The 20,720-nt window shown below is 29.4% G+C and overlaps 2 protein-coding genes across 2 annotated transcripts; both read right to left on the reverse strand.

The window, feature by feature from the left end:
- Positions 1-976: 976 nt before the first annotated feature.
- On the reverse strand, positions 977-3,222 carry LOC136078190 (uncharacterized). Its single transcript, XM_065793362.1, has 5 exons — positions 2,763-3,222; positions 2,391-2,612; positions 1,795-1,883; positions 1,474-1,587; positions 977-1,340 (listed from the first exon to the last, which is right to left on the reverse strand). Exons 1-5 carry the CDS (start codon positions 2,898-2,900, stop codon positions 977-979), a joined length of 927 nt encoding a protein of 308 aa, XP_065649434.1. The 5' UTR covers positions 2,901-3,222.
- A 10,971-nt stretch (positions 3,223-14,193) lies between these two features.
- Positions 14,194-17,271, reverse strand: LOC136078191 (uncharacterized). Its single transcript, XM_065793363.1, has 3 exons — positions 15,630-17,271; positions 15,232-15,444; positions 14,194-15,041 (listed from the first exon to the last, which is right to left on the reverse strand). The coding sequence occupies exons 1-3, from the start codon at positions 17,227-17,229 to the stop codon at positions 14,314-14,316; spliced, it is 2,541 nt and encodes an 846-aa protein (XP_065649435.1). The 5' UTR covers positions 17,230-17,271; the 3' UTR covers positions 14,194-14,313.
- Positions 17,272-20,720: the final 3,449 nt, after the last annotated feature.

Below are 20,720 nucleotides of genomic sequence, written 5' to 3' on the forward strand. Positions count from 1 at the left end.
TCCCTGGATTTTAGTTTGGTCAAAATATATTTATGACGAGCTTCCCTGCCATATACTTGATGACTAGCCTCTGTAACTAATTTGACAGCGCGTTCTATGCTCTGCGCATGAGAAGGAAATTCAGGTAAGTTCGGAACTTCTTTAGTTGCAATTAGTGCATCGATTTGGTCATCCTTCAACCATATTGTTGATGCCGGTTCACTGCTTTTCTTAAAGTCAATTAATTCTGTCCGAGAAGTTGCTTGGAAGTTTATGTCAATATTAGCAATATTTGTAACACGGCATTCTTTATCTTTACTTGTCCTGAGTTTTTTAATGACTAGTAACGCCTGTTCCCTTATGTTGGAATCTTCATCTCTAAGCATACAATATAAAAAGTTCTTAGGCAATAGACAATATGAATTTTTTTTTAGATTTTTAAAACAAATATTCTGTATTTCCTCATCTTGCTTTCTTATCTGTTCTGTCATTTTAAAGAATATACTCGGAGAATCCATAAATTTAGAAGACCTTTTGATAAGAAACCAAATGTATGCATACACTTGTACAATAAAATTCACAAGCCTTACATGCTCTAGACTTGGTGCTTCAGTAAGAGTATACAAAGCCATGATTCGAATTGCTAAAGTCAACCATCTTGCGTTGTTTAGTGGACCAATTTTTCTTCTAAAAAATATGGGATTAACAAATCCTTTAGAAATTCCAAGACAATATTCAAATAATAGTCTTTGATCATGACTTAAATCATTAATTACTTCAATAGGAATATTGAGTATCTCCACTGGAGTATCAACTTTGGTAAACTTCACTTGTGGATTAAGGTGGAAATCTATAGAAACTTGCTTTCCAATAGGTCCTGAAAATTTATTTGCACACTTCGAACTGCCATCAACTATTTTGAATACTTTTCGAAATGGAAGTTCATTGTGATGCAAAGTACATCCGATAAGGTGTATTTTTCTTTCTAATTTCTTTTCTAAACAGTTTTGAAACCTGTGTTGACATTTGTATTATCAAGAAGAAGAGCTTGTACTGAATTTAAACTATCATACTCTTTCAGAACATTATATACAACTTCACTTTGAAGTAAACCAGTTGCACCATTTGATGGAAGATTTTTATGAGAGAGATATGAACCATTTTTAAAACTATTTTCATTAGTAAAAGTTAAATGATGTTCTTTTTCAGTAACTCTCGACAAGCGAGTTTTTCCATTTTCAATGACATTCTCAAACTGAAGAACATTTTTATCATCTTTACCATCAACACCCAAACACACCAAGTTACTTAAATTATTATCATGTTGATCACCATATCTTGACATTATTTTCTTCTTCTCTCTATAAAACAACTCAAAGTATTATATTTAGCAAAATATCATATTAAATGGTTTATAAATAAGCATTTATATAAACTAATAAATAAAGAGATATATTTATATTTGTCTAACTTATATAATGAAATAGTTTTTACCTCTCAATTTTGCTTCGATCTACAACTTGATTCAAATCTCCATCTTTAATGATTCCATAATCTAGAAGTAGAGCATTCGCTAGTGCAGCTGCAGCACGAGATGAGACATCATACCTACAAATAAGAAACTATGAAATAAATAAACAAAACTGAAAAAGCAAAGTATATTATCTATATGTGATCTCTTAACATTCTATATTCTAACCCTCTCTTCTCCTACTGGGGATGAACAATAAACTTATGATTTTTTTTTCATACTTTTAATATAGTATATCTAAGAAATTCTCATCTAAACTCAATATGTATGAAAATTTTATATACCTGACAGCCTCCATTGCAAATCTATCAAGTTTAAATAAATTATATTGAGAACTTTTTAATGGATTATATTCTTCCTCAGAATCATTTACCTGTAAAAATACTTAGTATTTAAAATATAAAAAAAACAACCATATATCTCAAGCAGCACACTTTGTAGGGCCAACATTTAAAAATGTTGAAATCGTTGAAACAAAGCTGTTTTAGCGTTGCCCCAGTGTGCTGTTTGCAATATATATATATATATATATATATATATATATATATATATATATATATATATATATATATATATATATATATATATATATATATATATAAATTAGATAAAACGCATTTAATTTTTTATTTATATTCTATTATTATAGTCAAGAACCTTCCTGATAAACTTACAGATGGTGACACAATTTATTTAAGAAAAAAATTAGATAAGTGTTTTTACTAATTTACTATTGCTCTGTTCTTTAAGAACATTGAGTACTCATTTGTAGGTTATTATAACATAATTTATATATATATATATATATATATATATATATATATAATATATATATATATATATATATATATATATATAAAAATATACATATATATGTTACAAAAACATCTGGATCGGATGCTGAAACTTCAGATATGTGACCAGAATCAATCAATGAGTTATGAGCATAAGGCATTTTAACATGATCTATAAGCTCTACTTGACCTAACCTTTCCGGAGTAAATGTACCAGATTTTAAATTAGCCTTTCCTAGCTGATAAATACCTTTTGGACCAATCTTGTTTCTCTGGTCACGAATATATGCCCTGTCTTCAGAAGGGACCTTAAATATAATTTTTAAAAATAATCAACTACTTCAGTTTAATTGAAGTGAAATCAAAGTATAATAAAAAATTCTTAGTACAATAATTGCAGATTAAAACAACAAATATTTTAATATATACAATGATATATAAAAAATTTAATCAAATACCTTTCTAGTTTTACAAAGACACAAGATGTGCTCTACTTGGCAATTGATGATGCTACACTTAACATCCCTGTCATTACATAAAACAGTCGCTAATTCACAAGTACATGATGATATATCAAAGAGTTTATCTAAAATCATATCTTGATACTCCTTACTTTAGATTTACAACGTCCTCGGTTTATAGATTTTACTCTTTCAAAAAGATTTCCTTATTTTCTTAAGATTGAATTTCTCTGAAGAAGAGGTAGACGTGGGTTTACTTTATTCCACAAAGTACTAAGAGAATTCTCAATCTCTTCTAGTAGATTCTGTTTGCCAAACAAGTGTTTGGAAATATTTTGGTTATTGCTTTCAGTAAAATAAAAAAACTGAATTACTTGACGAAATGTTGGAAGATCAGCTGAAGGCATTTCTGATGGGAGGCCTCCGTATTTTAAACTATTTTCCAAACGAGTTTTCCTGGATTTGCTCTTAGGCATTTTTTCTATAAATTGTTTTGCTATTAATAAATTATAATTTAAAAATCTAAAAACAACAAAACAATGCGCAATGCGCATGCCCACTTTGAAAAAAAATCAAAAAATGGCGGTTTTCCTCGAAAATAGATTAAGTCTAAATAAATGTACATTTTTGTGAACCAGCCATTTTCCAGGCATTATTAGCAAGTACATGTTATACATTTTATTATTATTTTTTGATAATCTATTTACTCCAGGGTTACTATAGTTCTGATTCCAAAATCATTCCACCCTACTGCACATGCGCAGTGCGCCGTTTTTGGCTTGAAATACGTTTTTTAAACGTTTTTTAAGGTCCCGTAAAATATAAAATCAAATGATAAAAAAAAAAAAAAAATACTATTTAAACATTTTTTGAACGTTTTCCTTATACAATCTTCATTCAAGCGACCATTTAACGTTTACCAAATGTTTAAAAAAACGTACTTGTGCCCTCTGGGTGATTCTGTTTCAACAATTGCATCATAAAAATTCTAAAATTATGGTCGTCATTATAGAGAAAACAGTTCAAATTTTAATTCTCCGACTATATAGTTTTTTTTATTTTTATTATTGATTCCTTTTTTAATGATTTGTTGTTAGAACATGCTCAAGTTTTCGCTCATGCCGATCAGTTACAACGGCTTTGTAAAATGTTTTTAGTTTGATTGTTTGTAATTTCAATAGTTACAATAATTATTTCTTTATCTTTGTCAGAAACGCTCAAATCTTTCCTAAAACAATACTTAAAATTTTTGTGAACATATTTTAATACTCCACCGCTGCGCTTATTTGTTTTTCCCTCCATAGAAATTATATTAAAACGAGGAGTATAAAAATTACTATTTATTTCATCTGTGATCCAAGTTTCAGTTAAACAAATTATTTTAAAAAATATGTTTAGTTTCTTTTTTTTTTTATTATTGTTTTTTTTTATACATGTTTTATTTTACAACTACAAAGTAATTACAAGTTACCAATCACTTGGCAGTAAAGATATACAAATTTAAATCATAAATATAAAGTTCAAAATATACGAGGTAAATAAAAATATAGTTGCTTTCAACTCCGAGACATGAATAAAATAAATACCAATTACAACAATATAATAACGTGTAAGTAAAAATAATCCGAGAAATATATCTCTATATTACTCCAATTAAAATAAAAAATACAATAAATAAAAATAGTCTGCTGATTTTTGGAGGAGGAGAGTTTAGATGTTTCACTATAAGTTAATTTACCACATTTCAAGATAATGTTAGTGTATAAATATGATAAAAACAAAATTTGTGTAAGATTGATAAAAATAAGTACTTATTTGTAGTCCTTGGAAGCTTGCAGAAGACTTTAGTCAGTCTTGTCATCGAGTACCTATTTCTTAGACGTGTAATACACATAAAAAATCAGTTGCATACGTGGTATATATATATACGTGTTACATATATACCTTGTTATTAATATTATTTTTATTATCGATTTGTATTAAAAGTTAAGTTACATTTATTTATTTATTCAAATTTAAAAAAATTCCTTACAGTTGTTTAATTTGATTATTGTAGATTTTAGCTTTTTTTTCAGAGAGTGTTCGTTATTTAAGTTTAATAGTGGTTCGTTTCTGGAAACTAATTTGTTAAATAAATAGGGACCACGATATGTAACTGAGAATTTTGAGAGTCTTGTTGTTTCAAAAGGTATCTTAAAGTTGCCTGTTGCTCTTGTATTGTATTTATTTATATTGTTTTTAAAAAAGTGTGCTGTAAAATGCTCTGGAACCAGACTTAGTTTATATTTAAACATGAAAAGTATATTTTGAAAAATATTTATTTCGAATATATTTAGTGCGTTCATTTGTTCCAGTAAGGGTTGAGCATGAGTAAACTTGCTTTTGTTGTATACTAGTCTTGAAGCGTGTTTTTGACGTAAGTAAAGTGGTTGTAATTTAGATTTGTGGTTACTGCCCCATGCTATATTGGCATACATGAAATAACTATGAATGAGAAGTAGATAAGTTTGAGACTTTTTTGTGACAAAAATGGTCTTGCCTTGTAAAGTAAACCTATGTTCTTTGATATTTTTGTGTTTATGTAGTTTATGTGGGGTTTCCAGGAGATGTGTTCATCAATTAGAACTCCTAAAAACTTGTATTCAGAGCTCTTTTGATGGATATATTTTCTATATTAATTGTTGGTAGGTTCAGGGGTATTTTTTTATTTTGTTGATTAGAGTGAAATAGTATATACTTAGTTTTTTCTATATTGAGTGACAGTTTATTTGATTTAAACCATATGTTAACTTTTTTTAGTTCAGCATTTGTTTTTTCATAGAGGTCTTCGATTGTCTTTGACGAGTAAAATAAGTTTGTATCTTCGGCAAACATTATAGTTTTAAAGATATTAGAGGCGTTTGGAAGATCGTTTATATAAATAAGAAACAAAAGAGGAGCAAGAATGGAACCTTGGGGTATACCATATTTTGTTTTTAGTAAATTTGAGTTGCTAACAGACTTGGAAGTTTTTCAAAATTGCATTTCAAACTTGAGGTGGAGAATTACAGTTTGATTTTTATTTTTTTTGCGAGCTTTCTTAAAAAGAAGCCCTTCTAGTTGGCTAGGAAAATGATGCGAACAATAGGATAAAATACTTAAAATTTATTTTCAGTGTCTAGGTTTTCTTCTGAAGAAAAGAGATTTGTTTCATACAAATTAAAAAAATTTCAAAGTTATTAGTCGTAGTCGTAATGATAAATGGAAAAAAACAACAAAGGATTTCTTTTTATGCGTACTAGTTATTTGTTAAGGTTTTAGAATTATTATTAAGATAAATAACTTTGTCACATCGAGCATTGAGCGTCTTTGTTTAACTTCTGCAAATCACTTTTTCCGAATAGCAACGGCTCACGAGAAAAGTCTTCGTTAATGAAGGAATTCGTGCCTTTTAGTCGATGAGATTTTTTCAAAATTCTTATTTTGTCTTTGTATTTCTGCAGGTTAAGTACTATTGTCCTCGTCGTCCATCTTTCTTCAATCTAGTGCGTTGGGCACATTCAGTTTAGATACTTTTCAGTTAAAGTTTTTGTCAGAAGAATGTGTGAACTTTTTCTTCAAAATCTACCCATGATTTGAGCCCATTTTCATCAATTCCATCCATTTGTAGGTTATTTCTTCCTGATCTATCTTCCAGGTTTCGTTGCTTTTCGTTCATAAATTTTTCTATATTTGTATGTTCGAATTTTTTTATCTAGTTGTTTATTGCTGTTACGAATTTTTTTCTTATCTAGTTCTTCGTTGTAGTTTAGACTATCTTTAATATCTTCCAATTCCTTTGTCAGTTGTTTCACTGGGCTTTGTCCAATCTGTCGTTAAATATTTTTATATTAGCGCCAATAATATCCATAAAAGTTTTCTCTTGCTTGCGAAACATTTCTTCAGTTTCTTTTTTGAATTCTCTAAACGTTTTTTTAACATTTTTTTGATTTCTGTAAGTGTTACTGCCATAGTTTATATACGTGATAAAAATAGAAATAAATTTTTCTTTAGATTAAACATGTATATTTTCCAAAATGCAAAGTTTTTTTTTTTTTAATTCTCCTCGTAGTAAAATCGCGTCTGCTCTTGTTTAATGGTTGATTTCAAAAACTGTTTAGCTTTAGTGACCACTTTAGTGATTTTATAAATCAATTAAAAAATTGTTGAAACATTTTCATGAAATACATTCAATTCGACTAAAAGTAAATAAAAATGGGGAGGGGGAGATGCATAATTTTTTTTTTAGCTTAATCAAACAATTTCCTATACGCGCCTCTGCGGGATATTAATGCACTTAATGTCTATGAGTTAAATCTGTTTTAAAATTTGGTATTTATGTTTAAAAATAAAAATTACATGCTTCCAAAATTCTTTATAACCGATCACGGCATGATTTTTTGGCCAAAAATCTTTAAGCGCGAATCGTTCGCGCGACTATTAAAACTGTCGTCTAGACAGTTAATTAACCAGTGATCATGGCTTAATTAATCAAAAGTTGAATGCTTTAATGTGTTAATATGTTAAAATATGAGTTATATTTTTTGTAGATGGAAGAATATATGTAATTTTACACATTTTTCGTTTTATTTTAGTTATAATTAGTAAGTCTACAAAACGATGCTCGATAAACCACTACCGTCAACGGGGGTGAGTATGAACAGCGGGGTGACTATGAGCATCAGTACCAAGTTAACTAAAAGGTGAAACAACACACGCAATTGATCTAAATTGTGTGTTATTTTGATCCAGTTGCATTAAATATAATATTTGGAACCTAATTTAAGGCTGCACAAAATATTTTCCTTTTTCGGCTTTTCTTTATCGCATATTAACAGCATGAGTTACATTGTTCGGGTAGTTAGTTGACTTATCATCCTATATCTTAAGAAGCGCGAATCAAAACACTATAAAAGTTGCTACACATCAAGTTCAGGTACATATTGTTCTAATGAATTTAAAATTGTGGGTGTAGTTTGTCTGTAAATGATTACTTGCTCAATTAAAAATGACATTTTTTTAATCAAAAATTCAAGTTTTTTTTTAAATAATTTTAGGAACTATGCCTCGAAATTACAAGAGAAAGGAAAATAGCCAAGGTTAGAAAACAAATTACACTCAAAAAGACCTACAAGCAGCAGTATATAAAGTGAAAAACCACAGGTTTCCTATCAGGAAAGCCGCCAAAGCTTATAACATTCCGCTAGGAACCCTCCATAAAAACGTAAAACTTGGAAACCAAGTTCCAAAAAAGCATGGTGGACAAACCAGACTTAACAGTTCTACAGAAAATTCAATTGTTCAAACAATTACTTATATGACAGATTGGAGGGTACTTCTTGATTCTTTGGACATTCGACTTTTAGTTAAATGTTATTGTGATAAAAGGAAAATAACAGACTTTATATTTAAAAATAATATGCCTGGTGTAGATTGGGTTCGGTCTTTCATGAAAAGGCATTGTTTGACCAAAAGGGTTGCTGACAATGTAAAGCATAGTAGGGCTTTTTTGGAACTTGAGTACGAATTTATTGTTCGTCGTGGACATGGGCACCGTGTTGAAAACAAACAGGAACATTCAAAGTAATCAACTAGTATAATGTGTGCTGGTAACGCTGTTGGAGAATTTTTGCCGCCTATGATTGCTTATAAAGCAAAAAATCTCTACCAGGGTTGGACTCATGGTGGACCACCTAGAACCGTATACGATATCACCACTAATGGGTGGTTTGATGGTAGAACATTTACAAGATGGTTCATGGAGATATTCGTGCCTATTGCTATTTTAAAAAGCGGAACAACATTGCTGATTGGTGATAATCTGGGTTCACATTTTTCTCCTGAAGTTATTGAAGCCACGATTCAACATGACATCAAGTTTGTAACAGTGCCACCTAATGCAACCCATCTCTGCCAATCACTAGATGTTGCTGTATTTAGAGGGTTAAAGCAGTCGTGGAGGACTGTACTTTCAAACTGGAGAATAGAAGTTGTATTAAAGGGCCATTCCAAAAGAACACATGCCTACAGTTTAAACAAGTTAGTAAACACCTTACTACCAGAAGCTTTAATTTCGGGATTTCAAGCAACAGGAATCTACCCTATGAACAAAACTGAGGTGATAAAACGTCTTCCTGGAAAAAGTAAAGACTCTGGTGGTAAAGACACTGTAATGGTTCTTAACAAATCCGTTTTAGAGATTCTGAAGAACAACCCAGGCATAGGTACAAATCCAGTTGCTATACGAAAAACACGCGGTCCAAAGGTTGAACCAGGAAAAAGAGTTCTTTGTTTAGATGAGTCAATGCCAGTTCAACAGAGCAAAACAACAAAGATAGTGATTGGTACTGTGCTTTCTGTAACAAAAAATGAGTGGAGTTAAGCAACGACGAATGGATTCAATGCGACAAATGCAGCAAACCTTATTTTATTTGTCGCACAAATGCAGCAAACCACAACACTTATTATACGCTAGATAGTAAAATGATAATATATATTCTTTTAAACACCCAATAATTACATAAATTGTAGATAAAAAAAAAAAGAAAATGCTATGTGTGTTCTTGTATTATTCTTGGAATGTTCTCTTTCATCAAAGTTCTAAGTATAAGTCTTTGTTCCTTTAAGTTCCATAATTGGAAAGATTGTTTTAAAAATTGTGGCAATATTGGCATCTAACACTTCCTTAGGGCGTGCAGTTTTAACTTTATTGCCCTCGATCATACATTGGAGCATGTTTATACCAAATTGCTTGTATATTAGCAACATCTCACCTACAAATAAACTTTGATTATTTATACACGGCAACTGAGTCATTATAATGGAGTAACATATGGGATCGTTAAGTAGCCTGATAAATAAGTTTAATTTGTTATGAATAAGAATGTTCGATACAGAGTCTACTTTGAAAAAAGAATGGAGGTAATTTTTACTATGCTTAGAAATATTAAAAAATGATTTTAAGACAGATCGTCCAACTTTATCAATATTCTGTAGAAACTTATTGTTGCAACCACCCAGTTCTAATCCGTATAATAGCGTTGGAATTGCTAGGGAATTTAATAAATAAATAATTGTAGCAGGCTGGCAAAAGCCAATTTCGTTTCTTATAAGAGCTTTTGCAACAGATAAAAATTGCGTTATACGTTTATTTATATTTGTTTTTTGGAGTGTCGCCGTCATATTTTTGTTCTTATTATCCCAAAGGAAACCAAGATGTTTTAAATTGCTTTGAAACTTAATAGGAGCGTCGTTAACATAAATCACGTTATTGATAATCGAGCTTACTCCAGATACTAAAAATTCAGTTTTTTCAATATTTAGTATGATAAAGTTTGATATTCCATACTTTTGAACGATGTTAATAAGATTTTTAAGATATTATGTTAAAAAAAGTAGCGATTAGACTAATTGTTTTTTTATATGATGCAAAAGTGTTTAAAAAGCGTTCATAGTGACCCCCATTAATGGTAGTTTATATATGTTATGTCTTAACTGGTCAATGGAAAATTGTAACTGTCTTTACAATTCTGCTGCTTTATTAATAAATTCATCAGATGAAACTCATGAAAGTCTTGGACTATTAACTTCTGTTGAGTTTTTTGAGAAAGCGACCTTTTATTCACGATACCTAATAATCTTAAACCAAGTGGAATCTAAAAGTTTTTCTTTAGGTATGTCAAATCTCGCGTTTTACGGAACCGATTTTTGTGCTAAAAATCTGTTCCACGTTTTTTAGAACTTCGCGTATAGGCAGTATGGTAAGATAGTGTTTTGGAGCATATTTTTAAAGAATTTTATATTAACTTAGAAGTTTTTTTAAAAGTAGAACAGTCAAGCTTTTTTAAAGAGTACTTTTTTATTATATTGACGAAAGTTAAAGTGTTATTTATTGATATCAAAAACTGTGTTGTACTTCTTGTGCTTAGTAAATGTTGAAGATAAGATTTTTTTTTTTTCTATCCGATTCTTTTTATTAAGTTTATGCGTTTTCTATGCACATGCCAAATTTCAAGAATTTATTTTAACTAGCAGATACCCTATTTTTACCCTCACTTTTGGTACCTAAATTTTGTTTTTCCGACTTCTGTTTGGGGGAGAAAGGAGGGGGGGGGAGTGAAGCTGAAGGATGTTCAGTATTTGTTTTATAAGCCAATAATAATTATTATTAAAAAATTTATGTGATTTTTCTATACAATGATTTTGTGATATAAGTACTAATATTACATTTATAAAGTATCAATGTAAAAATAATATTTATTATATATAAAATCAATAATACATGTTTTTTGCCCAGTCATCATATTATTACATTTTTAAAAAGTTTTATATCATATATTGCTTTTTTATGTATTTAGAATATATCATATATTAGTAATATACTAATATTTGTCTAAAAATATATAGACATATATAATATATTTATAGTATATTAAATTTAATTTACTATTTATAGTATATTATATTTGTATAGTATATTATATATTTAATATATACTATAATATATACTATATTATTGAATATATTAAATATATACTATAATATATATTTAATACATACTATATCAATAATAATAATGAATGATATGATTCCGATACAGCAATGACAGTCTTGCACAATGGCAGAGTAGAAAAACTTAAAAAAATACAGAAAGGCTATTACTATTTTTTACTGGACTAGAAAAGAAAATAATTCTGAATCTGTTGATTATTATATAAAAAAAATTCCAGCTTGTTGCTGACATTGTATCCAGTGAGTTGACGTTTTCCTAATGTGAATATGTTGCCGTTATTTTTTGATAATTGGACATGCATTTGATTATCTTACAACATGATTTTACTATTTTTTGACTATATATATATATATATATATATATATATATATATATATATATATATATATATATATATATATATATATATATATATATATATATATATATATATATATATATATATATATATATAATGTGTAGCGAGTAGTGAAACCTGCAAAAAAAAATTACAGCGAGTAGTGGGTCTTGCAAAAATATAAAGCGAGTAGTGGAACTTGCCATTTTTTTGATAGACGGGTCTAGCAACGTTCACGTTGTGTCTATAGTTATCAATGATTAATATATAGTTTCATTAGTGGAATTTAATATCTTAATCATTAACTAAAAGCCGAGACGTAAACTAATTAAAATAATATTATAAAAAATTTTTTGTTTTTTAAATTTTTTTCAGGTCAGAGGGGGAACTATCTATAACTATCACTAAGCATTGTGTGATGTAGGTACGTGTGCAAAATTTTTAAACTATTCAAATATTCAATTATTATACATCATTGTAAAGAGCTTTAATTCAGTATTACAATGGTGAAAATTTCATAAAAAATAAATGATTCTACTAAAAGTTATGCCCATTTAAGTGACAAAAATTCATTATAAGGAATGCTTAAGAAAACTGCAACCAACTTAAAAAATTAGCGTTCGGCTTACGGTAGTTTTATAATAGAACTTCATTGTTTAGTTTTTAGCGCATAACTTTGCCTCGCTTATATTTTTATTCAAGTTATAACAAACAAAAAAAATTAAAATTGCTTAATTAAAAAAAATTATTTCTATTAACAAATTAAAAAAATTTTAAATAATAATAAGATAAATCAATTTTTAAAAGATTAAAAATTTTTTTCATAAATTAATTTATTTTATAACTTTTTTTTAAAGATAATACTTATTATATTACACTTTACTTTACATATATAGGCTTATATATTAAAACGCGTAGTTCATTTGTTGCGATATTATATATGTACATAGCCTACTAGAAGATAAACAGTGAGCTGAGAGAAAGTAATAACCTCTTTAATTATATCTATTTTTTGCGAGCGAAAAATATGGCTTGAAGAAAAAGTCGGAAAAGGATGTGATTTGTGTATGATCAATAGTTTTGGGGAAAAAAAAGGCCTGTTGTCCCAACCGTACCACTGTTATTAATCAAGCCACATAATTTTCCACTTAATCCATGATAGATACTAAAAAATACTATAATAAAAATTGTTTAATTACTTTGACAATTAGCGATAACATTTCATGTTAATTAGTATTTAGAGAGATGAAGATATGTATTTAGAAATGCGCTTCAGAATATCCTTTGTATATCGCCTCGATTAACATCGAATAATACGCCCACCCCTATAAAAAAAAAGATTTATTTGTTTTAAAATATACTTCATAATATAAAATTTAAACTAAATTAATTGTTTTCCATATGCTTATTAATGTTTTTAACAGAATTATGGCTATGAAAATAGCCTAGTTTTGAAGCAAATCTAGCATTGACATCCAAAGATAGAAAAAGTCGATCCTTCGAGAATATCTAAAAAAAACAAACAGATTTTCAAATAAATCTATAGATCACCACAGCACAACCATTATTAATAGAGAAGGCATATGTCCTGAAAAATAAATTATTATCTAATATGATACAAATATGTTATTACTGCATAATTTAATCTTATAAGTATAAATTAACCTCTTTCCTGACTTGTTAAAGATCCATAGAAGCAATAGTCTATTTTTCAGTTTTCATACTGTGAGTTAAAACCTAGCAATGATAGATAAAATACATCAGATATTTAAAATAACTACTAAAAAAACCCATCACAAATTAGGAAAAAAAAAGGTTTTTGTTTTAGGTTAAAAATAAATTAAAATAACTTAACTTCTGATGTATAACACATGTCATTAAAACAGAAATATCAATGGAACAAATAGAATTCTTCGATTTGTCGCCTGAAAAAGAAAAGATATTATGTATAAAAATAATAATCAAAAAAACTGATTTCTATACTGATTGATTTAAACTACATAACACTAACATCTTGGTGTCCATGCATGCAAAAGGTCACCTTTTTAAGTTGAAATAGTATATCAAAAGCTAGGTGATTGGCTCAAAGCCAATAGTAAATGAGCTATGGTTTCCCAAAGCATGTTACAACCAAGTCAACCCTGGTTGTTGGATGTCGGTAACTACCCGACTACCTAAAATAAGATCTGATATATAAAAATAATCAATGAAAGAATTATAAATCTTTTCATAATCTTATCAACAACAACAAAAAGAGGGTGAGGGGGCATAATATACACATTAGGCATTTTAAAAATATTGCTAACCAAGGCACTTACCTAATATCTGTAAATAAAAATTATTAATGCAAGTATATAAACCATATTATGATTTACAATAACACATACCTTATTATAATCAATTTGCACATCATTTTTTTATGATATTACCATATTACCACTAATGATGTCTGCAGATAGTTGATATTTGCTCATTTCATACTCAACAGCATCATCATCCTCATTTGGTTTCCAATAAGAAACTATGTATATACCACTGTTTTCTTTTTAATGCTATGAAGTCTGCCATAATATACATCTTGGCTGTTAGTGGCATTATCAAACCACAAGTGGCAAATACATTTTCCAATAGCAGCTCTAATAAGAATTTCTTCAATATTAGAAGCCTCATTATTTTCTAGGTCAGGAAATATTTCTTTTATCTGATTTAGGCATACAATTTTTTAAAGTTTTTTCTATTTTTCTCTGTTCTTTGAATTTTTTATTTTGAATTTTGTCAGCCATACGCTTTATAAGTTCTGACGTCATTTCTTTATGAGATTGTGCATTTGCAAATCGAGTTTTTCTGGCATTAGAAATAGCCCATAATGTTAATTTGTTTTGAATATCAGTAGGTTTTTTGGAGAGTAGAGCAGTTGTTTTATTTTTACAAGCATGAAGTTTTGAAGAAAGAAAGCAAAGCATGGCATTTGGAGCTTTTTGCTTTGCAGCACTAAACATACCCATAAGTTCTTCTGAGTCAATGTTGTGAAGCCTTGCTGATTTAGTCTGGTTCATAATTTGATCATTAGAACTCATGTTGAACTGCTGCTTGTACTGCCTGTCAATGACACTAACAACAGCTTTCAGACATTCAGCTAATGTTTTACTCATTTCATCAGTTACTGGGCAAAAGCTGATTATTGAATCAAAAACAGGATCTTTAATAATATTTCCGAAAAAATCAGTTTTTTGTTTAATTAGATTTAGAGGATCCTTGCTGCTTTCAATAAGAGTATTCCGAACATTTTTGACTACCTGAATGCCAGATATGTAGTCAAGTCCCTGACCTGGTTGGATATAAAATTTTGTCATCCAAGGACCAGTCAGTAGCTTTCCAATTAAAGCTAGAGCACATAATCCACGGATACCTGAAACAAAAAATTTATAAATAAACCATAATATTAGTCTCTAATAATCTATAATCCATTAACTATTGCTCTTAGTATCATTACTACTGGTTTTAAAGATTCGTCCCATAGCCTTTAATATTGCACCCTTTCCTATCAATTTAATATCTGAATGTGTCCAAGAAAGGAAACAATCATATAAAAGATTCACCTGTTTCAGATGTAAAATCTTGGTACAAACTATATCTCAGACCTCCGCATAACGCTAAGCCAGAAAACAGAAATGTTTTCAATATTTCATAGTGATGAACCAAAATACCACATGTGTGAAAAAGAATGTGTAGTCTGTTACCTCTGTAGCGTGGTAGCAGTCCTCTGGGCAGCTTGTGTTGGTCCAAAAAGGCTACAAAACCCTTTGGGTCACCTTTAAATAACATAAAGCAATTGTTTTAAAGAGCATAAGGAGCATGTGAAATAAGAAGAAATCTAAAATATTTTTTTTATTAGCATTTATATGCTAATAAAAAAAATATTTTAGATTTATATATCATAATTCACAAAATTATGTTGTGTTAAAGTAAAAAAGTGGGATTAAGATTATAGATCTACCTTTTCCATCCTTAAAGCGAAGTTTGTTCAGCTGTAAAACAATATTTGCTGCAATGCAGTCTCTTCCAAAAAGTTTTCCTTTAGAAGTCTTTAATGCTTTGAGTAAAGATTTGCATGAGCTGGTCATTGTGTCCAAGGGGTGAAGGTGACAGTTTAGTTCATTTAATGATTTCTGCCAAACAAGGTTTAACTTAGTAACTGTCTCATGGTTTGTTGCTACTCTGTCACTCATCGTGTTAGTTATGTTTCCAATAATAGTACTTCGCACATCAGTGAATTGTAGCTGGTAGAAATCACTATATAACTTGGCAAGATTATCAACAGATTTTGTTATGTGACTCTGATAGTCGTAAGCTGTACCTCCAGGAAATTGATCAATAGCTACAACCATGCATACTGATTCTGTTGTTAAGTGCACAACATTTACATGAACACCCTCCTGTGTTGTTGCATCAAAACCAAGTGTCAGATTTTTTGTTGAGAAAGCTATCTCAGCAGTCAGTAAGTCTGAAATTACACCTAGCTCATGCATCATTTGTTCCACAGTTGTGCGATGTGGAATGTGACTAAATTGATAGCCAGTGTGTTCTCCAATTTTACTGAGCAAAGTTGGAACACTATGTGTAGGAACTTGGCACACAAGCATGTCATATATAAGTGCTCTAATATCTGCTGAGTAGCATTTTTCAGTTTTGGTGTTTTGCGTTATTTGTTGCATTTGCTCCACTTTTTCCTGTAAAATCAGTATGTCATTTTGCAGTACAAGAATTTCAGAATTTTTGTGAGCAAGTTGTTGGCTTAACATAGCCTTTTGATAAGATAAGTTGCTTTGGGTAAATGTCAACTGTTGTTTTAAAATAAAAATGTGATTTTGAAGTTTCTTTAACTGTAAATTCAAATATTTTTCCTTTAATTTTTTTCGAAGATTAAGGATTGTCTTTTCTTTGCGAGCAATAACCTGATTTAGATATTTAAGTTGGTATGGTCGGGCCTTTGCCTTTTCTCTTAACTCTTTTAGATCCTCTTTTATGCTTTTTTTTTTATTTGCCATTTCATTTGCCAAAATGGTTAACCTCTTTCGTAAAACTTTTTTCCTAGGATTTAACTGATCAGCTCTCAACCTGGGTAGTAGTGGTTCATGAGAAGAGGTTATTAAAGTGGGACCAGATAAAGGAGATAAATGATTACTATTTGATACAGATAAAGCACTGATGTGTTGAGAAGGTAAAATAGAAGAACACGAAACAATGTTACTTGAGTTTGCGGTTGAATGCAATGGTTGTGGCACAGCAGATATTGATTTTTGGTATGCAAAGAGAATGTTGCAGATATTAATAAATTGTTCAGAATCCCTTGAATAATTACGAGCATAGAATTTGGATCTATTTACTAGTTGCACGATCTGACTTTTACATATTTTGAAATTAAAAAGTTTATTGACTATTTCAACAGTTGTTTTAAATGATTCATTGTTGAATATGAATATATTTAATATATGTCCATTTCTACATTCAACATTTAAATGAGTTGGCATTGTAAAGTTACAAGCTAAATAATTTTTGGCTTCACCATAAAATAGATGATTCTTTTTAGGTCTCATAATGCTCTAAAAAAAAATTTAATAATCATAATAATTATTTTATTGAAACAGCTTTAATTATTATTACACTTTTTTTTAAATAAAAAAAGCTATACAACATGCAACAGAAAAAAAAATCAATTGAATCTTAAATAAAATATATATAAACAAAGAAATAGCATAGTGTGTGTGTGTGTGTAAATCATGTTTTGAATACTTTAAAAAAATCACCAATATTTTTAATAAAGTTTCATTTTTCAAAAAAAAAACAACTTTTTAATTAATAAAAAAGTTCAAATATACAAAATGCTCATAATCGTGAATCGCCCTCACCCCCCCCCCTCACCCACAACCTCTATAACAGAAGAATATTTGGTACCTTTACTGCGTGCAAAAATAGAGTATGAGCGTGTCATTATTTTTTAATGAAATTTGGCAAGTACATAGAAAATAGATATATAAAATTGACTGGAAAGTTAGAAAAAAAACCCATCATTCCTTCAATGTCAATCCACTTCCAGAACAGGAACGAAGTTTTCAATAGCAATGAAATCACTAAAAACGTTAGTAACTGCAAAAAAAAAAAAAAACTGCAATAAACTTACAACACTCTACTTTTAAAATATTATCTAAGTCAATATAAAATTCTAAAAAAAAAACGACAAAAATCCATCCTTACTACACCTACTTCGAGCACGCGGTGAAAAAATGGTCACAGATTTTATCTTTAAAATCGGTGCCGTAAATCGAAGATACGCACGTACCTATGTGATGTATTTTGAATTTTGTTAAAAGATGTTTTTATATTAAAGTTTATTATTTTAATTACATTTAAATATTTTTTCGAATCTCATTAAAAATACATTTTTTTTAGGTTGTAAAAAGGGAGGGGGGGGGCAACGGCACGCCCCCTTCCCCATCTACATCCCTTGAAACAAAGGGTGCGCTGCTAGTGATGTTGTAAAGTAGTAAAATATATTTTTTGATTTGATACTAGATTTATTTTTAATTATAAAGACAAATATTTATAAAAAAAAAGAGTCATTTTTGATAATAGGGTGTTTGAAACCATCACCCTTACATCCACCCAAAGACAATGATGAAACTTCTATATTTGACTGTGGTCTGATTTTTGGATTTTAGTTAATAAAAACTTTATTTTAACCGCAGTTTCTTCAACAATTCCTAATATCAAAAAATCGGTACTTAAAACGTCATAACTTTTTGTAAGGTGGTTCGATTTTGAAAATTTTTTCACTTTTGGAATATTTAAATAAAGCTCTTTTTAATGATATATAATAACCTAGAATTTGATGAATTTAAAAATTTCATGTAACATACCTATTTGCTTCACTCTCTAGTGCCTTCATGGCATGTGTTTCATTTGAGTCTTCTGATTCTTTTACAAAATTAAATGATATAAATATTTCTGAACTTATAAAAAAAGAAGCCTATAACAATTGCAGAAACAATAAATTTGCTACTTTTCTTTGGTTTTCAGATCAGTCTTCAAGCCTTCCTTTTTATGATGTTTCCACTTAATATGAGCGCGGAAGACATCTATCTGCTGGCAAAGACGATTCAATGTTATTAGATCTAGTTAATAAAAAATTTGTTCCTAACTTGTCTTTTGTTTTTCCTGTTTCTGGTGAAATACAAAATGATCATTTTTACATAAATGGCTACTTGAATATTCCTGGCTAGCTTACTCACAGATTGAAGATGGAGCATATTGCCTTCCATGTACACTTTTGAGTAGCAGAATTCCAAACAATACCACAATAATCAACTTTATTAGAAAACCTTTTACAATATGGGGTAATGCAACTCGTGCTTATATGGATCACAATAATAATTGTCGACTTCATCAAATGTCAATGCATTGTCTTAACATGCTGCAATCTAGATCTAATTCAAAAAAAAATCGGATTGAAGTTGACATCAATAATCTAAGGAAAAAACTTATATGTAATCGAAATAAATTAATTCCAATTGTAAAGACAATTATTTTCTTGGGCGCAACGATATTGCTTTTCGAGTCATTGTGATGACGGTAAGTATCATCCAGAGATTGGAGAAACATGTAAAGACAACATTGGTATAGGTAATTTTGCAGAGCTTTTAAATTTTTGTATTGAAGCAGGTGATAAAGTTCTTAAGCACCAATTTGTTCTGCTCCTAAAAATGCAACCTATATATCTAAAATCGCACAAAACGAACGTATTGAATGCTGTGGAAAAACAATCGAAGAAGTTCTAATTAAGAAAATTAAAAAGTCAGGTTATTTTTCTATCTTGTATGATGGAGCCTCTGATTGTTCTAATGTTGAACAGCTATCTCTAGTTATAAGATACATTGACTGTGAAAATGCTATTTGTGAAGACTTTCTACGGTTGATTGAATGTAAATCTGGTTCAACTGGTCTTAGTCTTGCGCAAAATATAATTTATGTTATTGATATCTTGGTCTTGATATCCAAAAATATAGAGGTCAAGGATATGATGGTGCTGGGGCAATGTCTGGTAAATTAAAAGGTATTTCATCTAGGGGTTAATTTGTCAATTCAAAGACTATTTTTGTTCACTGTCCATGCCATAAACTTAATTAAGTTGTTAGTAAATCATCCAATGTTTAGAGTGTTAGAAATGTTCTTGATCAAATCAAAGATATACCATATTTTTTTTAACTTATCACCTAAACGTGCCAGCTGTCTCAATAAATTCATTTTTTCTGGTCAACCAAAATTAATTGATACATGTTGAACTATTACCTTCATTCTATGTCATGGCTGTGCGGCCGTGGCGCAGTGGTTAGAACGCTTGCTTTATAAGCAGGAGATCCAGGTTCGAAACGAGCTCTGGACATATTTTCGCGTCACGGTAAGGAAGGAGGCGTGAACTTCCTGGTTAAATGCATTTCCGCGGTGCTCTGTGACAACACCGTTAGGACTTCTTGGGGCACCTAAAATAAAAAATTAAAAAAAAAAAAAAAAAACTAGATGAGTTCAGAAACTTAAAGGTCTGGATGTTTTTTTTTGATAACTACATATCCGTTTTTCATTCAATGAAAGAAATGACATAGAATGAAGGTAAGAGTTATAGCATTGATACTTCTTCAAAACTTCATGCTTTTTAAATCTCATGACAAATTTTTCTTTTATTGTAAGTTTAGTTTTAACAAAACAAATAATGGACTATTTCTATGTCATCACTGTTGTTCTCTAAACTAAAGAATTTGATATATCACAACAGTGTAATGAAATAAATTGTTTAAAAACTCAAATTTTAGATTTAAAAAAAATATTGATGTAATCATAATTATCATAACGAATGGTCCTTAAAGTACGTACGCTCTTAATATTGCTCTTGATCTAGCTAAGACTCTTGATGTTTCAGAAATTAAACCAAGGCTCTGCGGCAGACAAATTTATAAAGATAATTATCCCTCTGACACAGTTTCAGATTATTTCAAATATTCCATCATATCTCCTCTTCTAGATCATTTAATTAATG

The sequence above is a fragment of the Hydra vulgaris genome, chromosome 03, assembly GCF_038396675.1.
Source record: "Hydra vulgaris chromosome 03, alternate assembly HydraT2T_AEP".
Classification (NCBI taxonomy): Eukaryota; Metazoa; Cnidaria; class Hydrozoa; order Anthoathecata; family Hydridae; genus Hydra; species Hydra vulgaris.

Coding starts and splice junctions, on each gene's coding strand:
- LOC136078190 (XM_065793362.1), bottom strand. CDS start 2,900: ATGATTTTAGATAAACTCTTTGATATATCATCATGTACTTGTGAATTA. Junction 2,613..2,762: donor GTCTTTGTAAAACTAGAAAG/GTATTTGATTAA, acceptor ATTATATTTAAG/GTCCCTTCTGAAGACAGGGC. Junction 1,884..2,390: donor CATCCGATCCAGATGTTTTT/GTAACATATATA, acceptor GTATTTTTACAG/GTAAATGATTCTGAGGAAGA.
- LOC136078191 (XM_065793363.1), bottom strand. CDS start 17,229: ATGAGACCTAAAAAGAATCATCTATTTTATGGTGAAGCCAAAAATTAT. Junction 15,445..15,629: donor TCGCTTTAAGGATGGAAAAG/GTAGATCTATAA, acceptor TGTTATTTAAAG/GTGACCCAAAGGGTTTTGTA. Junction 15,042..15,231: donor AGATTTTACATCTGAAACAG/GTGAATCTTTTA, acceptor TTTTTGTTTCAG/GTATCCGTGGATTATGTGCT.